The sequence below is a fragment of the Zeugodacus cucurbitae genome, chromosome 3 (assembly GCF_028554725.1).
Source record: "Zeugodacus cucurbitae isolate PBARC_wt_2022May chromosome 3, idZeuCucr1.2, whole genome shotgun sequence".
NCBI classification, from domain to species: domain Eukaryota; kingdom Metazoa; phylum Arthropoda; class Insecta; order Diptera; family Tephritidae; genus Zeugodacus; species Zeugodacus cucurbitae.
In genome coordinates this window covers 42,743,132-42,769,413 of record NC_071668.1, presented here as the reverse complement: position 1 = coordinate 42,769,413, position 26,282 = coordinate 42,743,132, and the positions used below count along the sequence as shown (strand labels likewise).

At 35.0% G+C, this 26,282-nt stretch overlaps 1 protein-coding gene across 6 annotated transcripts in view; it reads left to right on the top strand.

Moving 5' to 3' along the window:
- The window catches only part of LOC105219738 (uncharacterized), a 127,175-nt gene extending 102,780 nt beyond the window's left edge, over window positions 1–24,395 (top strand). For all 6 annotated transcript variants that reach the window (XM_054226260.1, XM_054226258.1, XM_054226259.1 and 3 more), the window contains 5 exons: window positions 16,186–16,290; window positions 21,047–21,245; window positions 21,464–21,642; window positions 22,886–23,048; window positions 23,154–24,395. In XM_054226260.1, the coding sequence (XP_054082235.1) occupies window positions 16,186–16,290; window positions 21,047–21,245; window positions 21,464–21,642; window positions 22,886–23,048; window positions 23,154–24,247 (1,740 nt within the window). In that variant the 3' untranslated portion in view covers window positions 24,248–24,395. The remainder of the gene's footprint in view (window positions 1–16,185; window positions 16,291–21,046; window positions 21,246–21,463; window positions 21,643–22,885; window positions 23,049–23,153) is intronic.
- The last annotated feature ends 1,887 nt before the right edge of the window (window positions 24,396–26,282 follow it).

The following is a 26,282-nucleotide window of genomic DNA, read 5'->3' as shown; positions in this document are numbered from 1 at the left end:
TTCGTCCATTCGGAAAACATGTCCTAGCCGCTGAACTATGTCAATGTCGTCGTATAGCTCATCGTTCCATCGTCTGCGGTATTCGCCGTTGCCAATGTTCTGAGGACCATAAATCTTGCGCAAAATTTTCCTCTCGAAAACTCCTAGTGTCGTCTAATCTGATGTTGACATCGTCCAAGCTTCTGCACCATAAAGCCGGACGGGAATGATAAGCGACTTGTAGAGTTTGATTTTGGTTCGTCGAGAGACGACTTTACTTTTCACTGCCTACACTGCCTACGCAGTCCAAAGTAGCACCTATTGGCAAGAGTGATTCTGCGCTGGATTTCGAGGCTGACATTGTTCGCGTTGTTGATGCTGGTTCCCAGGTATACGAAATTATCTACGACTTCGAAGCTTGATGACAGGAGATATTTCGTCTTGTCCTCATTCACCTTCTGACCTATTCGCTTCGCCTCCCTTTCCGTGCGGGAAAAAGTGGAACAAACGGCGCGGTTGTTGCTTCCGATGACATCAATATCATCAGCGTACGCCAGGAGCTGTACACTCTTATAGAAGATTGTACCTTCTCTATTTAGCTCTGCAGCTCGTAGCATCAAGTTAAAGAAGTCACACGATAGTGAGTCACCTTGTCCTTGTCTCGTTTGGTATCGAACGGCTCGGAGAGGTCCTTCCCAATCATTACGGAGCTTTTGGTGTTGCTCAACGTCAACTTACACTGCCGTATTAGTTTTGTGGGGATACCAAATTCAGACATCGTGGCATGAAGGCAGCTCCTTTTTGCTGTCGAAAGCAGCCTTAAAATCGACAAAAAGGTGGTGTGTGTCGATCCTCTTTTCACTGGTCTTCTCCAGGATTTCACACAGTACGCTGGATAGAACCTTATAGGCGATATTTAGGAGGCTTGTCCCACGGTAATTGGCACAGATTGTGGGATCTCCCTTCTTATGGATTGGGCAGAGCACACTGAGATTCCAATCGTCAGGCATGCTTTCTTCCGACCATTTTTTGCAAAGAAGCTGATGCATGCACCTTATCAGTTCTTCGCCTCCGTATTTGTATAGCTCGCTTTGTTGTTCTTCAGGCGGATGATTGCTATTCGAATTTCTTCATGGTCGGGTAATGGAACATCTGTTCCATCGTCATCGTTTGGGGAATCGGGTTTGCCATTTCCTGGTGTTGTACTTTCACTGCCATTCAGCAGGTCGGAGAAGTGTTCCCTCCATAATCTCAGTATGCCCTGGACATCGGTTACCATATTACCAACTTGGTCTCTACATGAGGATGCTCCGGTCTTGAAACTTTCGTTGATTCGCTTCATTTTTTCATAAAATTTTCGAGCATTACGTCTGTCTGCCAGCTTCTCAAGCTCTTCGTACTCACGCATTTCGGCCTCTTTCTTTTTTTGTCTGCAGTTGCGTCTCGCTTCCCTCTTCAGCTCTCGGTATCTATCCCATCCCGCACGTGTTGTGGTCGTTTTCAACGTTGCGAGGTAGGCAGTCTGTTTTCTCTTCGCTGCGAGACGGCAATCCTCATCGTACTAGCTCGTTTTTTGTCGTTGCCGAAATCCATTGGTTTCGGCTGCATCGGTACGCAGTGAGTTTGCGATGCCGTTCCACAGTTCCCTTATACCGTGATGCTGATGAGTGCTCTCAGAGAGCAGGAGTGCAAGTCGAGTAGAGTATTTCGTGGCTGTCTGTTCCGATTGCAGCTTTTCGACGTCGAACCTTCCTTGTGTTTGTTAACGGGCGTTTTTTGCTGCACAGAGGGGAGTGCGTATCTTTGCAGCTACTAGATATTGGTCCGAGTCTATATTTGGTCCTCGGAGCGTACGCACGTCTAAAACACAGGTGACATGTCTTCCGTCGTGATCGATTTGGTTACGCGTGTTTCGATCAGGAGACAGCCAAGTAGCTTGATGTATTTTCTTATGCTGGAATCTGGTACTAAGACGACCATATTTCGGGCCCCAGCGAAGTCGATCAGCCTCAAGCCGTTTGGCGATGTTTCGTCATGGTGGCTGAATTTTCCGACTGTTGTGCCAAAGACACCTTCTTTACCTACCCTAGCGTTGAAATCGCCAAGCACGATTTTGACATCGAGGCGAGAGCAGCGCTCGTAGGTGCGTTGTAGGCGCTCACAGAAAGTATCTTTGGTCACATCGTCCTTCTCTTCCGTTGGGACGTGGGCGCAAATAAGCGATATGTTGAAGAACCTCTTTTATGCGGATTGTGGCTAGACGTTCATCCACCGAGGTGAATGCCAGGACTCGGTGACGGAGTCTCTCTCCCACCACAAATCCAACACCAAATTTGCGCTCCTTTATATGGCCGCTGTAGTAGATGTCACAAGGACCCACCTTCTTCCGTCCTTGCCCCGTCCATCGCACTTCTTGGACAACCGCGGAAGCGGGTTCGCCTTCAAACGGATGTTTGTTAGCTACCCAGAGGATACTTGGTCTAAAACCGGAAGTCGTGAGCTGCTTGAATCATGTGGAAAAGAATCGTTTCTGGCCACTCGCAAGTGAATGACAATCAGAAACTTTCCTCACTTACGTGAACTTCTACACATGATCCCATCCTCCATAGTCCTGGATATAGTGTACCTTGGTGGTGAAAATGGGTGAAATTGAAATGGATATGAAGATTTTCGTTTTTCTATTGGACTTTATGCCGAATATATGGGACAAATTGTGAGTTATCTTAATAAAATTACATCAATGAATTCCAAGAGTATAAAATATTCGGTTACACCCGAACTTAACCTTTCCTTACTTACTCTCAACAGATATATGGAGTAGCAGTATAATATTTTTGTTTTTTTAGAAGTTTTTTAGTTGAAAACCGCTTTCACTGATTTCGAAATTAGCGTCATCTATGAGTCGCGGAAAGTATTTTATCAAGTCTGTAAAAACCTTTTCGCACAGATAAATTAATTTAATACATTGAGACGATAATTGAGAAACCAGTTTTTATCTTTCGCTACACGATTAAAGATCAGCCGTTATATCTTTTTTTTGTTGTACATACATAAGAAGTTGGTAAGTTTCACCAGCTGATTGATATTTTATATTTATGTAAATCAGCGCTCTAATCGAGCAAAGTCCGGTTAATTGATCAATTTACTCCTGTGCGAAAAGGCAATAAATGAGTTCAATGTGATCGTAAATTTTATTTTCGATACGGTTTCAATGATTACAACGTAATATTTTTCGATCGAATCGGATTCAATCACTAGACACAATGTCTTAAACTTATATCATAAACACCAATATTATATGAGTATTATTAAAAATAATTTTATAAGCAACAGATGGAAAGATTCCCATTGTAAACAAAAATAAAAGATAACGATATGAAATCTAGATTGTATTTCAATGAACGTTGGGGCAGTTCAAAAATTGTTCATATCAGTCTTCTCTTGAAGATTTATCTTCAAATTAAAAATAAAACTAAGGAAATATGTACATATAAACCAGTGGCAGGAATCGTGAGAACTCTGTTATATTGAATTTTCAGATTTTTTCTTCTTTTGTTACACAGACATTTTCGCGGTATTTTTTTCTTTTTAGTTATTAATATAAATGAAATTAAAAGAAAATAAGCAATCACAATTGTGGCTTGCAGTGCCGACTACTGGCATAAATTCACTTGATCGCAAAAATGCGAGTTTTAACAGCCTTACGGTTGGACAAGAAAGGGAAGGGAAAAGGTTGCTGATGTATTTATTATTGCGTCCAGTGTCCTCTACACCTTGTCACCTTTATGATCAGTAATGTCCAACTTATTCTAAAGTGAGATGTTTTATAACAATTTGCATTTTTGCCAGATCAGACTAAATACTAATTTTTGAGCATCTAAATTATTATGTAATGTGGATTAACTATTAATATTATTATAAAGATTTAAATAGTTAATATTTTTTAGCGATAGTATGGTATATAAAAAAATACGTGTTTTGAACTTTCAGTGGTAAATAAATTGTGATAGTGAGCTTAAAATTCTAGATATCGTTGGCCAGCCTCTACACATGATACCACGATTTTTCGAAACTCTCGAATTTGCCACCGTTGAATTCTAAAGAATTTTGTCGAAGTCTTGGAATTGCTGACAGTGGTTAAAAACAGCCGAATGTCGTGATAACCCCCCTGTTAAGGACCCATACACCATTATTGGATAGATTCAATTAATCCATTATTAGAAATTACGTTGAGAGGTCCTATGGAGTATGGAAGTGAAGGTTTCCTGTGGCATAACATCAGCTGCCATCACCAATACTTCCGCTAAATTTTTAAGTGAAACTTCCAACGTTACTCGAAAAAACATAATTGATAAATATTTTGCCAGATTTAGCAGATTTCTCTTTTAGTTTTCTGTTCACACCACCTAGCCTTAACTTCCGCAAGCTGCTTCCAAGATTTCTCTTTACTAGCTTTGATATGATGATAGACAAATTTTTGATTCATTGACTTCTTTAATTTTCCGAGGTCATACTTCTACCAGCTGCATGACGGTGTTTCAAATTCTCCCACTTCCTGAGGCCCGCCATTTTGAGTAAAATATTTGTTTAACAATAGTAATAAATTGTACCTTATTCAAATGTTTACACCCACTAATTTTATAATTTTATAAAAGGAAAAAAGTCCTTAACTTGGTATCGCTATGAGAAACTGACACTCCTATTGGTGCACCTCCTCCTGTGGCATACAGACTTCCCTTTTCTCCTGTCATCCGCTTTTCAGTTCTTTTTTTAATTGTAATATTTTGTTCATAAAATTTTCGATGTGCGTTGCGTTTAAGTTTCATGACTGAATTTGTCAGTTTTATTCTCCCAAGTTTCTTCTTTTTCTCTTGTAGTCACATACTATGTTTTTTGTTTTCTACTATATTTTTATGTTTTTCTACAAATTTCAGTAATATGTTTATATCCTCTTAGGAAACATTAGAGGAACGTGCTTTTCTTTTCATTTTCAAAAAATTAAATTTAACTGTAAACAGAAACAAAGGTTTCGACAATAGTACCAACATTGAAATCCAGAAATATACCGACATATATTTATGTTACGAGAAGTGTTAGTTAAGCTTCACACTGTAAATATTAAGTACTAGTTAAACAATATTATAGTTAAAATTTTCGCTATCAAACTACGATATAATCAAGATGTTTCGTTCACTTAATTTTGCTAAGATATCTATATATATACAATGACGAGCAATACCGTTCGGATGTTTGTCAAATTTCTACAACTCAACTCGTGACAATATTTTCTTTTGGACAACGCAGGTTTCTTCTGCTTAACAGATTAATCCAATATTTTTCAAAGCTTTTTTGTCCGTCCATTCCCTGGTTGGCTTGCTAATGACTTGAGTAGCCTTCTTAGGGGTTAATTTGGGGTTTTTAGTCACTCAATATCCTTGGTCGGCCACCAGACACCAATTTATTCCTTTTCTGAACTGCAATGACTGTTGTTTTGACTGTTTTTTACCGATTATTTTTGCTATTTTTTCTGGTTTTTTTTTAGTTCAGATAACACAAAGATAAGGGTTTCCGAATTCAATGTAATTTTCTTAATTTTTCACTCAATTAAATTTTTATACACAATTACACAATTAAATTGGCAATATACGAACTGTACTTTTCAGAAAAAACTTTAAAATGACAAATTAAACTATTGTTTCTAAAAACTAATCATATTTTTCGGAAAAGTAATGGTAAATCAAAATTAAAGTGTACTGAGGTTGGCGTGCATAACTGGACGCATTAGTTTTGATTGTTTTTCCTATGAAATTATTGGTTTATCTCTCTTTTATAATTTTTTGTGTTGAACTATGTTTAAAGAAATAAATAATCACTTACAATTAAAAAGTTCAAGCAAATTGAATTATTATTAATTTTTTATAGCATTTTATGTAAAAATCTGACAAACATCCGTAAGGTATTGCTCGTCACTGTATATGTACATACATATGTATATACGGAAGTGGGCAGTGCCAACTATTGTCCATATTTTATAACGATTTAGGAGGAGCCCAAATTATTATGCATTATACAGATATCTTCACTATAAAATTTAGTGTTTCTGACATTTTTCGTTAAGGATTTAACGTACGTTGGCGAAAATTTTAATTTTTTTACGATCGCTTTGAGCACATGTTTGACATGTATGGCTCTTTATGCACATAATTGATGATTTGGAGAAGAAATACGATGGTGGTAGAGAGGCGCTTTCCGCCGCTAACGTCTCTTTGGTGCGTTTCCCGCTTGTTTGCAACCTGGTGTGCATTTTTGAGCGAGGTTGCCAAACGTTTTGTGGTACCAACACGTGTTGTCGGTTGAATTAGCAGGAGAAATTGATATTCTTCTGTTGCTGTGTTGTGAGCGAAAGCGTTTTCGCCCAATAGTTTGTTGGTTGTCCAGAAGCTTCTGAAGACATTTTGTAATGTGAGCGAGTTATTGTCCCACATCTGTAGAATCGGAGCCGTGATTGTTTGCCAGTGATGTTGCAGCCATGTGAGTCCCTTGAGAAGGTTTGAGTACTTCATGTAGGCGATCTGCGGCTTCGCTTAAGTCCTGTAGCTCGGCCGTGTGTTGCGTAACCAAACACGTGCGCATTTGGTCGGGCAGGTGTGCGAGCCACCTTACCCGTAATATCTCCTCATCTATGTCTGGCACTTAAATTCAGAGGGATCGAAGATGTTGAGATGACGTTTTGTCGCCAAGGTAGTCACCATCTAGTAGTTGAAGGAGTTTTGCTTCTCTGGATTTCGAATAGCACGCGATTAGTGCGGCTTTCAATCGTTGATATGGCTTGTCGGCTGGTGGATTGAGAATAATGAGAATCAGTGGAATCGTATGATTGTATTTGTCCACCTCGTGTGTGACGTTATGGGAACTGTGATTCCAACTGCGCGAACCAGAGTGCTGGTCTGTCTTGATTGAAATTTGGGACACGAATTGTCGCTGCGTTGTGGTTGTTTCCCATAAATATTGATGCTTTCGGCAAGCGCGGTGTGTCATCATCGGAAGGCATGTTGATTCGCTTTCAATAGAAACGTTTTATTGTTAAATAGAGAAAATATTGCGAACGATAGTTACAAAATTCCGCTGGTTGATGGAAAACGCTGCTAAATGATGTTTGGGTGATGTGACTTCAGGCTACGTTCACTTTTAGTCGCGTGGCCGGTTGTCGGTAACGGGCTGCTTACTGTTGCTCCACCGTTAGTAAAAGGTGACTACTAAAGTCATCACGTCGGGGTCACCAATTGTGGAAAATGGTTCTATATTATTACACGTCTGGGCGACGTGATAACCAAAATCCAACTGATGTTGAATAGCTTCGAGTTAGTTAACATATAGTAAAGGTAACGGTGATCGACAAGCATCAGGTGATGATGCTGTTAATATGTTTACTTATAATCTAATTGCTTAATTACTATACGTAAGAGTGATAGCAATAGTGTAACTCTTAGGATAACAAGGTAAAGTAGAATGAAGGATAATAAGATGCAGTGAAATGTAGGATAACTTAACCTTTAGTTGTGTTAATGTAAATGATCTTAATATTAACCTGTAAGTGGTCGCTTTATATAAATTTAATGAAATGTTAAATATGGGTATCCCCACATATATAACCCTATATCTAACTTGTTTAGCGTTAGGACTTACAAACAACCGTTATGTGGACAAAACTATAATACTCTCTTAGCAACTTTTGTTGCGAGAGTATAAAACTATGAGACTATTATACTCCGTACATCATGTTGCAAGAGTTTAAATATGAATTCACGAGATATCTTACTTAAATAAAATTAACACCTTTTTCTGACAACAATATGGTGTGGTGCTGAAAGTGTAAAATCGGCTTGGACCAAACCATCCTATACTATATCTAATATAATTATTATAGTTCTTCTGGTTATATAGGCCATAAACTAAACCGTTGCACTCTATATAATATGGATGAATATCTCCTGGTCCATATATGTATATCTACCTTTTTGATGACCAACGTACATATATCGGCATGAGTGCAAGATATTTAGATGCAATTGAATGACAGTATTTCTCTCAGCACGACTGGTTCTCGGTTCATATCTTCTTATACAGCATTAATATGATTACTACATTTACTTTTGTCAGTAATTTTGATTATTAAAATATGAATATCGAATATAAAACAAGATAATAATTAGTAGTAATGAAACTATTTGAGGACAGGATACTTATATAATTTAGATTAAAAGTTTTTATAAAAGTGAGGTTTCACCTAGAACGAATACTGAATTTTAAATTACAGAGTTTTGCAGACATCTATAAATATTTTTCCCTTTAAAATTTTTAACAATAATTATAATTATACTATAATATAAGTATCTTATACTAATATATATCCAATAATTGAGATAGGTCATGTGTCATCTCAAAGTTCTCTGCTCGAAGACGACTCTATTTCATCCCACATAAAATTTATATTTTGTTTTAATGTACGATATGAATACTGTTGATTGTGAAAATGTTTATCGTATCGGTGAAATTGAAATTCGAACGCTATACCTTAGCAGTACAACTGGAAAAAGTGTGCGGGACTCCTAATATGCTATGGCATTTCCTTCTAGCATTTTATTTATAACTATTTGCGACCGTATATATCTTTACTATACCCAAAGTAGGCGTAATATTTTTTTTTAAAACTTGCTGGTCAATAAATGCATCATTATATGAATCTACTGAGGTAAAAATAACTAGAATGCAAAATGTCCTGAATAATCTTAGATTATCGAGTAAAACAAACCTATTATTATTTTTATGTAATTTAATCTCTTTCGCTTTTTTATTAAGAAAATATTTTATAAATCGCCCCGGTTATACAATATAACTACCTCAGTTTATTAAAGAGATGTATTCTATACTGTAACCCTCGCTTAAGTGCAACTGCTAAAAATGTAACACTAAAGACGGTAAGACACTGTAATGAATTCCTCTTAAATGCCTCGATGTATTTACCAAACTTTTTCTCAAATATGTCGATCTACTATTTTTATAATCTCGCAAAAAATGTTTCTAAGAGAGTACTGTTTTGTTCCATCATAAAAGTTTTGTTCATCCATAAAAAGGGAGATCACACAAACTGTGCCAATTACCGTGAGATAAGCTGGAGAAAATAATACGAGCTGCAGAGCTGAATAGAGAAGGTAAAATTTTCTATAAGAGTGTACAGTGCTGGCGTACGCCGATGATATTGATATCATCGGAAGCAACAACCGCGCCGTTAGTTCTGCTTTTTCCAAACTGGATAAGGAAGCGAAGCGTATGGGTCTGGTGGTGAACGAAGACAAGACGAAAGATCTCCTGTCGTCAAACAAACAGTCAGCGCATTCGCGTCTTGGCACCCACGTCACTGTTGACAGTCATAATTTTCAAGTTGTAGATAATTTCGTCTATCTGGGAACCAGCATTAACAGCAATAACAATTTCAGCCTGGAAATCCAACGCAGAATCACTCTTGCCAACAGGTGCTACTATTCACTTCACATAAATTAAAATTACACTATTAACATTCAATTTAATTTAAATTTTACATTTATTTAAGGTTTTTAAGCAAAACTTACTTATTTTAAATATCACTGTGTTCACAATTATGTGGAAACCGAGCGCTGCCACATCTTAGAAACTATATGTAAAGGATTTTGTAGGACTGTGTTTTATTTATTTGCATATCATAGTTCTTTGTCGTAGAACTTTCTTCTGCATCAAGTATGTATGTATATAAAAAATCTTTCCAGGGATGTCTGAATTTTTTCGCGTAGAACTTCTTTCTGCATTGGCAGCCTTAGGCCGTGCTTTAAAAAAATAACCCTGGTCGAGCCAACAAGTGTGTTAGCAACATAATGGATTACTCTAGATATGAATTTTATACCCTCACAACAAAGTTGCTAAAGAGTTTTATTCACACAACGGTTGTTTGTGTCACCCAGAAATAAAACAGTTGTTGATATACATATGTATATCAAAATGATCAGGATGACGAGCAAAGTTGAAATCCGGATGTCTGTCCGTGCAAGCGATAACTTGAGTAAAAATTTAGATATCTTAATGAAATTTGTTACACATATTCCTAGGCACCCTGAGGAGGTTGGTTGTCAAAATCAGTCCACTGCCGCGCCCACAAAATGGCGAATACCGAAAACCTATAAAGTGTCATAACTAAGCCATAAATAAAGTTATAAAACTAAAATTTGGTACAAAGGATCACACTAGGAAGTGGCATATTTGGATGTAATTTTTTGGGGAAGTGAGCGTGGCCCCGCCCTCAAATAAGTTTTTTGTATATATCTCACAAACCAATTAAGCTATATTAATCACCCTTTCTGCAGTCGTTTCCCTTAGGTACCCCATCACACACCATGAAAATACTTGCAATTGGATAATAACCACGAACACCTCCCATACTAAGGTTATGTTGAACATTACTAAAAGTGAGTTAACTCACTAACGAAAAACTTTGGAATCTCTAAATTGTACAGGAGAAATGGCAGAAAGAAGCTGCACTCAGATTTTTTTTACAAAATAGAAAATGGGCGTGACGTCGCCTACTTATGGGTCAAAAACCATATCTCAGAAACTAATCCACCGATTTCAATCAAATTCGCTACATACTATTTTATTGACACCCTGATAAAACATATGAAAAATGGGCGAGTCAATTTTGTATTCCATCTGTAGTGTACCTTGGTGGTGAAAATGAGTGAAATTGGTTCAGGTATTACCTCAGCCATTATATCCTATATGTATATATTGATTTTCGTTATTCTATTGGGCTTTATGTACAATATATATGGATCAAATTGTGTGTTATCTTAATAAAACTATATCAATGAATTGCGAGAGTATAAAATGTTCGGTTGCACCCGAACTTAACCTTCCTTATTTGTTAAAAATTTCTTTTGACAAATAAAAGAGAGGAATTTTTTTAAAATAAAAGAGGAATTTTTGCGAAAAAATTTCGTGAAACCGGCGGAAAGATTTATGTGTTTACAATTGTGCGGAAAACGAACGCTGCAACATTGTAGATACCATATATGAGGAATTTCGCAAATATATATTCGTATATACTCAATTGTCAATTTTCTGATTTCGCTGTAACCAAAAATATAGATAGATCGCTTGTGACAGTTGATACATGTACAGACTTATCTTCTGACCATTCACCTGTACTAATAAAGTTGTGTGAACAACCCATATTCGTTGAGCCAAAAGTGGGTCTAACATCTCACAAAACGAACTGGTTAAAATATAAAAATATGTGAGTAGCCACATTAATATTGATTTAAAAATAGATACAGAAAGAGATATTGATGAAAGCATAAGAGAATTTAATGATGTATAATCAAATGCAGCTGCCATAGCAACACCAAACAGAAATAATAAACCAATTAGCCGAAGAAAAATCACTAATAATGAAATAGAAAAGCTTGTAAATGAAAAAAGGCGAGCTAGACGTGAATGGCAGTTAAATCGCTCCCCTTCTACTCAGCTTCTAAAAACAGCCCTTAAACGTGAGGAAGAATACCACACTCACAATTATATAAAGAAACTGAGTCCAAACTCAAACAAACGAAATTCTCTTTGGAAAGCCCAAAAGTCAATGAAGCCTCCAGTCGACTCCAACTTGCCTATAAGAGGCTTGGGTGGAAACTGGGCACGAAGCGACGAGGATAAGGCAAATTGTTTTGTAAATCACCTAGAAAAGGTATTTCAACCGAATTGCCCAAAGAACAGCTTTAAGCTGCCAATCATCTCCAATAGCGCTAACGAGTCGCTTGGGTCTATTCAAACGTCATCTTCTGAAATTATTAAAATCATAAAAGAGCTGAATCCAAAAAAGTCGGCAGGACACGATAAAATTACTCCAAAAATGCTAATTGAGTTACCAAATATTGATTTAACAGTGCTCTCCTTGCTTTTTAACGCTATTTTCTGTTTCGGGTACTACCCAATTTCATGGAAAAAGTCGCAGATCATCATGATAGAGAAACCAGGTAAACACTTGACACAGCCGTCCTCATACAGACCAATCAGTCTTCTACCCTGTCTTTCTAAAATATTTGAAAAAGTGTTACTATCAAAGATGTCGCCTTTCCTTCATGAAAATAATGTAATACCAACGCACCAATTCGGTTTTCGTGCAAAACATGGCACTGTAGAACAAGTAAATAGAATTACTAACGAAATCAGAAGGGCGTTCGAGTATAGAGAGTACTGTTCTGCTATATTTCTAGATGTGGCTCAGGCGTTCGATAAAGTGTGGCATGACGGGCTTTTATATAAGATTAAAAAAAGCTTACCACTCGAAATGCATAAAATCTTGGAGTCTTATTTAAAAAATAGAAAGTTTACTGTTAAAGTAGGAGACTTCATATCTGAAGAACGACCAATAAGAGCTGGTGTACCGCAGGGCAGTGTTTTAGGGCCAACTCTATACATAATATATACAGCAGACCTTCCAACAGCTAGTAATGTTTTGACATCAACTTTTGCGGATGACACAGCTTTAGTGAGCCGAAACAAATGCCCAATTATAGCATCAAGAGTATTAGAAGATCATTTGATTTTTGTCAAAGAATGGCTAGCCAACTGGCGTATAAATGTAAATGAACAGAAGTGCAAGCATGTTACATTTTCCCTAAGACCAAAAACGTGCCCGGCAGTTAAAATGAACAATATTTTAGTACCGCAAGCGACTGAAGTAACATATCTTGTTATTCACTTAGATAGAAGGCTCACGTGGAGAAAACACATATCGAGCAAAATAACCTGCATGAAGATAAGAGCTGCAAATTTAAATTGGCTAAACAAAAAATCAAAACTTAGCCTAGACAACAAAGTTCTGTTATATAACGCGATAATAAAACCGATTTGGATGTACGGCATTCAACTGTGGGGTACGACCTGTGCTACCAATATCGATATAATTCAGAGATTTCGATCAAAAATGCTTAGAACAATCACGTGCTCACCATGGTACATGCGTAATGAAAATATCCATAAAGATCTTGGTATTCTCATGGTAAAGAAAGAAGTAGAGAACAGCAGACACAAATATTTATCCAAACTCCGAGGTCACCCAAACCCATTGGCTAACGCTTTAGTACATTCTTGCAATCAATCACGTCTAAAAAGAAGAGATATGCCAGCACACTGATGAGCAACGTTTCACCAAAACAACTCAATCACTTGGTTGAGCTTGTCTCGTTTTAATTAGAATTAAGATTTTATAACTTATTGTTAGGCTCCAAAGAGCAGATTCAATAAATAAACAAATATTGAAAAAGAAAATTCTGATTATTTTCTTACATTCTGTTATACATTCCGCGTAACATGTATAATTGACAAAACGTAAAATGCTAGTCAAGAGATCTCTGAAAAATATAGCAACTGTTGAAGTTGTGTTGTATATTTAAACTAGCAGACCGCTCCGGCTTCGCACGGATTTAAACAAACATTTCAAAAGTTATAAGTTTTTACATACATATTTAAATATAAATGTACTTTCCCGTATCTTGCATGGGTTAATTTAAAAAAAAGTAAAATGAAGAAAATTCGAACATGAAATTATATTTTATTTGCAATGAGTTAAAAACTTGATTACGACCTTTAGTCTTTGGTGTCCGATGACTTTCTCTCAGATTATGAAGCCGTTGGGAACGCTCAGAGTTCGACGCTCTAGTGGGAGCTTGTATATTTATAATATTTTGTTCTTCAAGCCGCTGCACACCGTACTCGGCTCTCAATCGCGTACTTAGGGGGTTTTGAAATTTTGTCCAGCCAGCAGCTGCGAGCACTCTTTATTCGACTCTCTGGCAAGCGATTGCGATGCGAAGAAAATGACTTGCAAGACGATTTTCAGTTTCAGATTAAAATTTTCCATTACGGAGTTTTTATGATACCCTCACTTGGGAACTAGCCAGAAAGTTGAGATTCTCGCAAAAAATATAGCCTATGTTACTCGGGGTGAATGTAGCTCGGCACAGTAGTTTTTGAGTTTATTCATTACAAACATACATACAAATCTTTACTCTTTATAATAGTAGTATAGATAATATTGCTAAATAAATATCAATTAATTTCTAATTAACCAATTATTTTTTTTGTTAAAGTGTCACGGCAGAAGTAGAATAATTATTGCTGAAAAAATATTAGTGCTATATAATTACATAATAATATTAACTAATTACAACAAATATAAATATTGGGGGTAGAAGCACAAAAATTTATTATTTTTAATACTAGAACGAATTATGCCCCATTTTCATTTCAGAATCAATAAATGTTTATTAGCCTTATTTAAACACATTGAAAAACCTCTATACTTGTTTTAGGCTTATTGAAGCAATTATTTTCAAAAAGTGGTTATATACTTATAATTATATATATAATCATATTATATATATATATATAATTATATGAATAAATATTTTTCCATATAATTTGCAATTATTGACCTTTCTGCTTCATCCAACATATCGCATGAATATATGAAGAATATATCAGTTTATAAAGCTTGTAGTTCTTTTATATTTAACAGTAATTAGTTTGTCAAATTTTCGTACTGTCCTTGATATGTAATCGAAGTATCATACAAAAAATTACAAATTTACAAATACATCAATACTTTCATTAGGATATCATTTGATTTTTTTTTAATATACATATTAGGGCTCTCAAAATTATTCGAATAACCCGAAAACCGATAATTCGAATATCCGATTTGTGACCGTTCGTATGAATATTAACCGATTAATACTATTCGAATAGTCGTAACATTGCGACTATTGGAATAGTTGCTCTGTTGCGAGCATCTGTATAAATGAAAATTGTTTGAAATCCAAGCAGTCTTTGATTTTTGTTTGTTTTTATTTGTGAAAATGTCGATTGCGCGCATTTTTCATGAGTTTCACATTTTTCAATAAACATTGAAATTTAATGAAACGAATGAATCGAATAGTCGACAACTAATGTTCAACCGAATAGTCGGAAATGAGCGGCTAATCGAATAGTCGACAACTTACGACTATACGAATACTGCAAACCGAATATTATTATTCGAATAATGCTCAATCCGGTTAATTCGGTTAGTCGAATACCGAGAGCTCTAATACATACAATACGTATAAGCATATTGCTTATTTTTTAGACTCATACCAAGCGATATTTTCTCATCAAACATACATACATATGTGTTCACTGTACTTATGTAAATGCCAAACTTTAATAAAAGAAGAACTTTCAAACATAACAATGTTATTTAATTTTAAATGTGTTTTTCTTTTTCAATTTAAATTTTTTCTAACACATGCTAAATGAGTGTAATAATATTAAATAAAATTATAGCCCCTATACCCCTAACCTCATACACTTTAAACATGAAATAACTGTAAAATATATACATACATATGTTTTCCACCAATGAACACGTACATATATGTAATATATGCAAATATATTTTAATTGTAAATAATTTATTTAATTCACTATTCTCTTATTAAATTGAAATATACATATGTATATTCATTTGCATTTGTTCATGTAATTATGGCTGCTTTCGTAAACGCAATATACAATGCATACATGCAATGCACAATATTCGTAAACGCTATTGCATTATTTTAGGCGATGTATTGAATTCATAAATGCATAACAGCCCTATTTCATGCGCATGAATTGTCAAATTGTACATGAGTTTTATTTTATATGCATTGCAGTAAAAAGAAACAAATGAAATAAATAATATAGAAAAAAAGAAATAGTTATCAAAATTGGGGCCCCGGTGATGAATATTAATATATTATTATTAAAATATGTTAATTTAAAAATTTATTATTAAAATTTGATTGTTATTCTAATATATTTTTATTTGAAGTAATAAAAAGTGGAAGTTTCTTCCAAAAAAAGAATTTTGCATGGCATCTGCATCTGCTTTAAAAATGCTTTGCATGTTGTGTTTACGAAACCAGCCTATGTGATTATATCTATGCATTCATATACGTATTCACATACACATCTGTTATATGAATGCTTATTGCATGATAATTGTCCTTTAACCGAATCATCTATAACACTTGTCTTTTATTACTGTCTATTTTTGCTTGGTCGCAATCGCCTCTTCTTGCATATGGAATTTATCAGTGTACACGAGGTCGTGCTGCATGGCTGGAGCGAGGGCGGCGTTGCAGCGTCCAAGAAGCGCAGCAACAGGCTGCCTGTCATCGCCGCTGGGTGAAACGCAATCGAGTAAGTTGTTGTAATCTATATTTTTATTTTTAGCAATGCTGTATAAAGAATAGGGCTTTAAGCACCATTTAATTTTTGTGTAACGAATCGCAAATAATTGGAAATTGTGTGCCGTTACGTCGCCAAATACGGCAACTTCGTGTTACCTTTTACAAACACCCAATAAAAACGCACCTCACACTAACATTAACAGTATATATATTTTTTAGCTGGTAATGGACGTGTACCCTGACTAACTCCAATACAAGTTTCGATCACTACTACTTACATAATTCAAGATTCCTCTTCTTTACTGGCGTAGACCCCCCTTATGCGATTGTCCCTCTTCTGTACCATAAAGCAGGACAGAAATAATGAACGACTTGTACAGTATGGGACTTTACTTTTCAATTGCCTACTCAGTCCACGAGTGATTCTGCGTTGGATTTCAAGGCTGACATTATTAGTAATGTTCCAATAATAGACAAAATTATCTACAACTTCAAAGTTAAAGTCAAAGTCAAAGTTATAACAGTGTCGTGAGAGGAAGAAGTCGAATTCTTAAGTTTTATAATATCTCAAACAGGCATAAAACCTAATGAACAAAGTTCAAGATAAACATTGAAATACTTGAAATATTTTCCTGGTTTGTCAGGCTACTATCGACGATTCTTCACAAATTACGCCAAGTTAACAAAACGTCTGACGTCGTTTTGGAGGTCTGTCTTTTAAAATACATGAAGCGGAAAAGCTAATTGTTATCGAGTCTGAGAGGCTTTTAATAAAATTAAATTCGTATTAACCCTCTCATGCCCGAATTAACATTGGCGGTTCTAATTTTTTTTAAGACAGATATATATTAGTCTTAACTCAAATATGAAGTGATATAAATCTCAAAGTCCTCTGTAACCTGGTTCATTATATACAGAACGTTACCTATAGACAACAACTAAATGATTATTAATAAATTAAACACTTTTATCATGATTGATGTTTTTAAATAACTCTCTTATCTTTATTTATCTATATAGTTCACTTGATTTTGAAATGAAACAAGTAAGAAAAAGCTAAGTTCGGGTGAAACCATACATTTTATACTCTCGCAATTTATTAAAGAAATCTTATTTACATAACACACAAAATTACCCATAAATTCGGCATAAAGTTTAATACAATAACGAAAATCAGCATATATAGTATATGAGGGCTGAGGTAATTCCTGAACCGATTTCATTAATTTTCACCAGCAAAGTACACTATATCCAATATACGCTCACTTAATTTTTCTAAGATATCTCACATATTAACCAATACATATATGCGGAATAAAGCCCACCGTATTTTTAAAAAACCTATAATTAGGAGATGTTATGACCCGATTTTAATAATTTTTGGAACAAAGACACACTATTAGAAGAAAACAATTTCCTCTGAATTACATTGAATTATCTGAGAGATAAAAATTACATCCAAATATGCTTCTTCCTAGTGCGATCCTTTATTCCAAATTTTATAACTTTATTTATGGCTTAGTTATGACACTTTATAGGTTTCTGGTTTTCGCCATTTTGTGGGCGTGGCAATGATCCGATTTTGCCCATATTCGAAAGCAACCTCCTCAGGAATACGTGTTCCAAGTTTCGTTAAGATATCTTAATTTTTACTCAAGTTATCCGTTGCACGGACAGGCGGACGGATGGACGGACGGACAGACAGACATCCCGATTTCAACTCGTCTCGTCATCCAGATCATTTTGATACATATAACCCTATATCTAACTCCTTAAATGACTTCCCAACAACCGTTATGTGAACAAAACTGTAATACTGTCTTAGCAACTTTTGTTGCGAGAGTATAACAATTATTTTTATAGTTTTGAACACTTTTTGTATAACCACTTTTGTATAGCTTTTTATCGCAAACGATCTTTACAATTACACTCTGCGGAGAACGTTTACTGAATGAACACGTGCTAATAAGAGAAAAAGTCACTTGGTGCTTCCATCGCATGTGTGGGCGCCTTTACTTCCGCTGATACTCATTGCTCACGGAGGCGGCTCCAAAGATCTTGAGGAGAACATTTTTCTTGAACGGTTAAGTGTTTTCTCATCTCGGATTGTCATCATATTTCTGTGACATGAAATAGGGCGGGAATGTTAAGAGACCTATGGAAAATAGTTTTTGTTCAAGAGTTCAAGGCAAGAGTTATGCTCCAGTTACCCATGCTTGACTCAACTCAGCTTATAAAAATTTGGCTTGGAAAACTTAGATGCAGTTATGCTTCACACAACTTCACCCTCAGCTGTTATTATTATAGTTTCGGGGTAGAGTTGCCAGATGTGGAGATTTATCTTTAATATAAAGTTTTTTAAATTACTATATCACCAAGAACTATCAAGAAATCTGTGGCCACGTGAAGATTTTCTGTTTGAAAGAAAGCTCTTTAATATATATATGAATATAGCTTTTTGCAGAATAGCACAAAAGAAATGTGCACGCGTAGCACATAGGTTTCTGCTAGTGCATACTGCGACTAAAAATATAAGGAGTTGTCGCAGGACAATGATATTTGGTACATCATTGTTTTGGATTCCAATCAAGAAAAAAATTAAAAAATCAAAATCACGCCCCCTATTTTACGCCCACCTCCCATATAAGGTGAAACTTAATTTTTGACCTACAGCACTGAGATTTGGTACATAGCATTTTTATGACATTATATATGTTGGTGTTAAATTTCAATAATATCCGCCCACTTTTACGCCCACCTCCCATATAAGGTGTAACTCAATTTTTGACTTACAGCACTGATTTTTGGCAAATATCACTACCAACTTCCTTAGCGGAGCTGCGCAAAACCTCATATCGGTGCTTAGATAATGAAGCATCGAGAATCAACGCCAGGGCCTTTTCTGGAGTGAAAGCCTTATTCATATCTGCGCTACCATGTTTTTTTGCGGCATACAAAACCATTTCTTCCGAGGTGTTTTCATAAAATTCATGCTGTTTTGTTCTCTTTGTTCGTGGCTTACTGTTTTCGTCCGCGTTTAACCATGCTAGAACAGCTCGGTGCTTCTGTCTCGTTAGTAACTTCCACTACATAATCACTTGTAAGCCACTGTTCATTCATTTCAAGAAATCTTGTTCTCGTACGTCTTGCTCTTTGCCATCTCTCTTTAAATTTTGCCACGAAATTTTTTTTTTTAAATGTTTCAAATTTCGCAACATTCACTTGAGTCATGTTTCTATTATTAGTCGCAATAGTTTCAACAACCATGTCAATATCACTATCGGTATCCATTAAAAGTTCACATATTCTTAAATAAGAAATTTTAAAACTTTCCATTGCAGCACTTGATATCACTTGACCTCTAATCACTTTCACGCTTCGCAAATTAATGTAATTTGATCAATATTGTTGTTGAACAATATTTAATATTACGGTAAAAATATCAACAAAATGTTAAAAAATCAGTGCCAAAAACAATTGCATTCAAAGGCAAATGTTTAAAAAGTACGCTATATATTGCATACTTTTGGGCGGTAACTCGCCATTTTAGAGTATCTCATTGTTTTTTTCAAGGGGGGCAGTTTGGGGCAGCTGAATTTTTTTTTATCGTTTAGCTGAGACTTCAGGCTTTAATTCGGTATGTGTATGTCGACAGCGGTAGACAGCGCTAAAAAGATGCACCTCTTTGAATTTGAAGAACATTGAAATTTTGACGTCCAAATTATGTTGTTCCACAAAATTTTTTATGCATTATTTTTTTCAATGGATTTTGATGCAAATTTTTTCTTTGATACATATTATAAATGAAAAATAATAATAAAGTTGAATTTCAATAGTTGTTTTATTGTATCAATGATTTGACTTTTGAGTAAATTTTTTGCTAATTTTGATGTTCTCCACATTCACCAACTTTGGGCAGTTCTGGACAAAAATCTAACGCAGATATAATCCTAATATTTTGGGAAAATAATGTATAGATAGTTGGTAACAAACTGTGAAATTTTCATTCAAATCAGACAACATGCCATTTTTGAATTTCAGCCACGGATAAACCAATGTGCGTAGTTCAGTTTTTCGAGATATATAATAGTTAGAAGATGTAATAAATTGGAGCCAGCCAAGCGTATAAATGATAGGTGAATAAATAATTTATTCAAATTGTATTTGTGTGTGGCCTCTAGCTGGGTAGAAGGCTTTATTGAGCATTTATGTATGTATAACGAAGAGACGCTCAATTGCAGCCACAAGCCGGTGACGAAAATAGCCATACTAACCAACTATACCAACCAAAGTAAAAGCATAAAATAATGTTTTAAATAAAACCGATTACAAAGAAATTTTGAAAGAAAGAAATTCAGTATATTAAATAAAAGGGGGATGTAAAAATTTAAACGACTTAGCAACTTCTAAAAAAACAATAACTTTATGATAAGTAAGGTTAAGTGGTTTAAATTCAACTTCTTTTACAATAAATGGTATCCAGGTGTGTGGTGTTATGGTATAATATTACTTAAACAAGCTGAAAGTAAGAAGTCAATGAAGTATTATACATCAATTATTAACAAAAGGCACCAAGAAGATCTAGTGAATGTTTCACCGTCAGATGAAAATTTGTAGTTTACCCGAATTACATAAAATTTTCCGATCTATATTTCTATTCTTGCAAGTTGGGCAGCATTATGAGCTGTATATGTAAATATATTTATTTTCAGGGAAAAGAAATGATGATAATAGTAACAATACAAATAAAAAATTTGATTTCACAGGTTCAAGATGCATCATTAGGCGGCTCTTCTGATGACGAAGATCTCTTGGGTGTATTACGAGGACCTAGCACATTTGCCAATGCATTTCTATACGTGGGCCTTGGGACAATAGCTTTGGGTTTAGTCATAGCATTTGTCGGCACGGGTGAAAAAGGATTTAAAACAGTAGAACTGAGACTCATTGGACCATCGTTAATAGGTAACTACATATATATTTTTATACTGTCGCAATAGCATACATATACAATTTTTACGTACTTTATAATTCCGCTGATTTATTCCCTTAAATTAAGGTAGGCTATAGAGAAACAAAACGCAAAACTTTTTAGATGAAGGTGAAGAAAAACGTCGTTATAATTATACACTTTTTCCATTGTAGTAAATCAATACTCAAAAGGAAAATTATATTTCTTTCAGGACTAGGATTCGTTTGTTGTATGCTGCGAATACTATTTTGTATATGCCCATCTCATTGTATTTCAACAAATAAAAAAAATTTTAAGAAAGATAGCAACAAAATTGATGCCGACTATACAACGTCACTACTGCGTGGAGAGAGCAAACGTGTGTCAATAGCACGTCGGCCGACACTGCAAGTAAGTTGATTTTAAATATTCAATTCTAAGAAAAGATAAAAGATAACGCCCGCTCTTAGCAAAAATAAGTGAATGTAATTATTAAATAAAGATAAGTGTAGCATATATTATTGTTGGAGGCAAAAATGCGTGAAATGGATCCATAAATTACCACTGCGAAATAATAATATATATGTACACACATATATAAAAACAAGTAAGGAAGGGCTAAGTTCGGGTGTAACCGAACATTTTATACTCTCGCAATTTATTTAACTCTATTAATATTATATGATACACAATTTGACCCACATATTCGTCATATATATTATATAAAGTCCATTGAAAGTTGGAAACCATAATATTAGGTTAGAAGCACCGAGGTCCTCATGTTCGATATATGGGGCCTTGAAAATCTATTGTCCGATTTCGGCGACTTTTAGAATGGGGCTGCCACACTACAAACGAAGTATTTGTGCAAAGTTCTGCACCGATATCTTCACTAGTGCTTACTTTATATATTGTAAAGTAAACGATTCAGATCGTCTTCAAAGTTCTGGTATATAGGAAGTAGGCGTGGTTGTAAACCGATTTGGCCTATATTCAGAACATATCATTGGGATGTAAGGAAACTATTACAAACCGAGTTTCATTGAAATCGGTCGAGTAGTTCCTGAGATATGGTTTTTGACCCATAAGTGGGCGATGCCACGCCCATTTTCAATTTTGTAAAAAAATCTGAGCGCAGCTTCCATCTGCCATTTCTTATGTGAAATTTAGTGTTTCTGACGTATTTCGTTAGTAGTTAACCCACTTTTAGTAATTTTCAACCTAACCTTTGTATGGGAGGTGGGCGTGGTTATTATCCGATTTCTTTCATTTTTGGACTGCATTAAGAAGTGGCTAAAACTGCAGAAAGTTTGGTTTATATAGCTTTATTGATTTGCGAGATAAATATAAAAAACTTATTTGAGCGCGGGGCCACGCCCACTTCTTCAAAAAAATTACATCCAAATGTGCCCCTCCCTATTGCGATCCTGTGTTCTAAATTTTATTTTAATAACTTTATTTATGGCTTAGTTATGACACTGTATAGGTTTTCAGTTTCCGCCATTTTGTGGGAGCGGCAGTGGACCGATTTTGCCCATTTTCGAAAGCAACCTCCTCAGGGTGCCAAGGTCACTTTTCATTGTAATTTTATAAACTTTATGTACTTTAAACAATTCCGATCGCTAATATTACTTTTTATTTCTTTATCATTTAGCCAAAATATCCACTTGCCCACAAACGTGGCAATAATAAAATACTGAATGAGGGAATGGAAGCACTGAGGCAAATAGCGACTACATCGCTTTTTATGCAGAATGAACAGAAGACATCATTGAATAGGGTAGTTCCAATAATAAAAGAGCCAGAGAATATAGGAGGTAAGTGTTAATTTATATAAATTCCACAGTAAAATAGAAAGTGTGATATGATCTTCTAGGGTCTGACTCATATTTGTCTGCATATTAAAATAAATATTATTTCAGAGTCCACTCCCAAAAACTCCGAAGTTATAAGCGGTGATGAAATAGGCGATAAGAGCCGCAGAGAAAACACGGACCCTTACAACGAAGTCAAAGGCAAGGATGGAAATAATCCAAATGTAGAAAGTGTGATACATGTAACTACCGTCAATGCGAAAAAAACCGCGACTGAACAATTCACAAATGTATCGTCAAAAAGAGCTTCAGACGGAGACTCAATTGAAATGCCCGTAGTGTCATTAGATCAGCAATTACCCGTATTTTCATCAACGCTAATTTCAGAAGCAATAGGACCAAATGCCACAAGCAAATTGTCACGTCAGCGTATCGCATTGAACAATAAATTGATGCAAGAAGTACCGAATTACTCTAATAATTCCGACTTCCTAATGGAAACTTCTTTGTCGATTATCAAACCAACAAAAGCAAACGAATTAACACCAGCCCTAATACATGGCACCAGTACTTCTACATCGAATAGTACATATAATTATTCAGGATTTACGGATAATTCTAGTACTGTGGTAGTTACTATAGCTTCTACATCGGGTGCAGTAACACTAACGTCTAAATCAACGGCATCTGAACTGAAACTAGAACATTCGAGTATCGAAACAGCTAGGGAGAGCGCATCAAGCGTTGTCCCAATTATGTCACCATGTGCATTACCTTTAAATAGTAATTCGTCTATTTCCAATACTACAACTACCACAAATTTGTGCTCAAGTGCACAACCGGTTTTCCTTCCAGGGCAAATTGAAGATAATACCACAGCCATTGCCGAACAACCCGTAGTAAATCAACCCGAATCGAAACATTTACATTTATCCAGCCCGGGTTTTTCGAATGCCAGTTTTATATTTCCTTCACCTTTGTTATCATCGTCGGACAGTGAATCGGATGGATCGTCTGCTCTGTCACCCTCACAGGCCACAGTAATACAGAAAACTTGGACAAGGTCGGATCAATTACCTAGTACCAGTACTTCTACAAACGCAATCATATCGAATGATCATAAATATGTTCCGCAACAAAATCATTCATTAAGTATATTTGAACCGGAACTATTACTAAGTCCAGCTAAGCTGGGCCAATAGTCGTCTCATAGCACGGTTCGTAATATGCTTGCTTCACTTAAAGTTTATTTTGTATATTTACATACACATCTGTACATCTTGTAAAAACTCATTGTGCAATTAAATATTGTCGTTAGCGTTAAAATATAAATATATTTGATAGCAAAAATCTTTAAAGTTTATTTTAGCTTAAGGTCAATTTGTTTTTTTTTTTTTAATTAAGAAAAGTTTTCGAAACTTTTAATGTAGAAATAAAATATGTTTCTATATATTTTATACCTTACCCAAAATTATTATTTGTTTTAACATTCCACCATAATAATTCCCAGTATATGCTATTATCAGATTCGGTTATTCCATTTTATCGTTTATCATAATTTAAATTGCTGCTCACCCTTATTTAAAACGTTATCAACTGTCTTTCAGCTACGTCAAAAATGTGAACCTACAAGTGAAATTAAATGATTCGCTTTTAGGAGTAAGATAAAATTTTTGTATCATAAGAGTTAAGAGTTTTAAGTAAAACTTTACGGGTTTAGAATGCATTCTATACCAATCTAAACTTATATGAGCATGATGACAAAATACTTTTTTGTCTTTAAATTTGGGTAATTTTACGTTCTAAATTTTATTAAGCGTGGCCAGTTTCCGCAGTTCTCCACTACTGTATTTTAAACCTTCAGACATTCGCAGCTTTTGTGAACTAACAAGTATATGTTTTCAAAAATATAAATTTGTCCAGTTTTATACTTTCACGCTGTTTTTGTCTCAATGTCTTTTATTTTTGGTATAGGGCGGGATATAGGGTTATATACACATACTCGTTTCAAAATCTATGATAATTGATAAATATGGAATGGTCGAATCAAATGGACGTGTATTGTTAAAACAAATTTTGAAATTAAATTACTCAAGCCAACTAACACAATTAGCGGACATACCTTACAAGCATCATGTAACAGATATGTTCATAACGTGCAATACGGTGAAAAAAAGATTAATAATTTAACAGTACTGGTAAGTTAATTTTTGTGAATATTTTGCATTGACTTACAGCCCTATTCTGTGCACTTTACAAATTCAACAAATTCAACAAATTTCTAATTTGTAAAAAATTCAGCATTTCGTATTCTGTGTCTAAAATAAAAAGGTTTTTTCTTGATAAATTGTTAAGAAGTAAAATGCTCTTGACAAATAAAGTATCTCGTTGTGGATAGTTGTGAAAGTGAATTTGTTGTAATGGAGATATTTTACTTTTGTCGTGAAGATAATGAGGGTAACTTGAGGAAATTGTTTTCTATATATTGCATGCGATTACAGCTTAGCAAATTTTTGCCAATAATGAACAAAGTTTAGATTTCGTAATCCCCAAGGAACTTTTCTGAAGCTAAACATAACATCCAACTAAATTAAAATTTGCTATTGATGAAATATTTTTAAATGTATTATAAAGGACATATGTACATATGTATATGTTAAGTAGTATTCTATGGCTTTACGGGGGAGCAAAAGACTAGGGGGAAATCCAAATCTTATCATCTATATAGTTTTTGTTGTAAAACCAAACCAAATACTTTGCATCAGGTCTGAGAGGCTTCAGTCGATATCTCGACATCAGAATCTGATAGATAAGCTGATAACCGGTCAATCGGTCAATCAAACCAAACTTATCAACGAAGCCACAATAAAGAAGGCTCGGTTAAAACAAACACTCATCCAAATAACGCCCTTTTTCATGAAAAAAATAGGGCCACATTCGGAGCATGGAATATTTGTGCACTCTCAGAAACTTCACGTCTAGACCAAGGGCAACGGATTTACTCTGAAATTTAAGTTAAATTATTAACTATTTTGCAACAAATATTGAAATCCACGTGAAAAAGTACGTTATCGAATAATTCAAATATATTTTTCAATTCAAATCTATATAATTGGACAGAAATCAGCTGTTTCTGTTTACATTATTCTGTTTCCCACCAGTGTGGGGAAAAGCTATGCATACTGAAGCTTTTTATTTTATCAAAATTGTCACAGAATACCAAACAATTTCTTACTT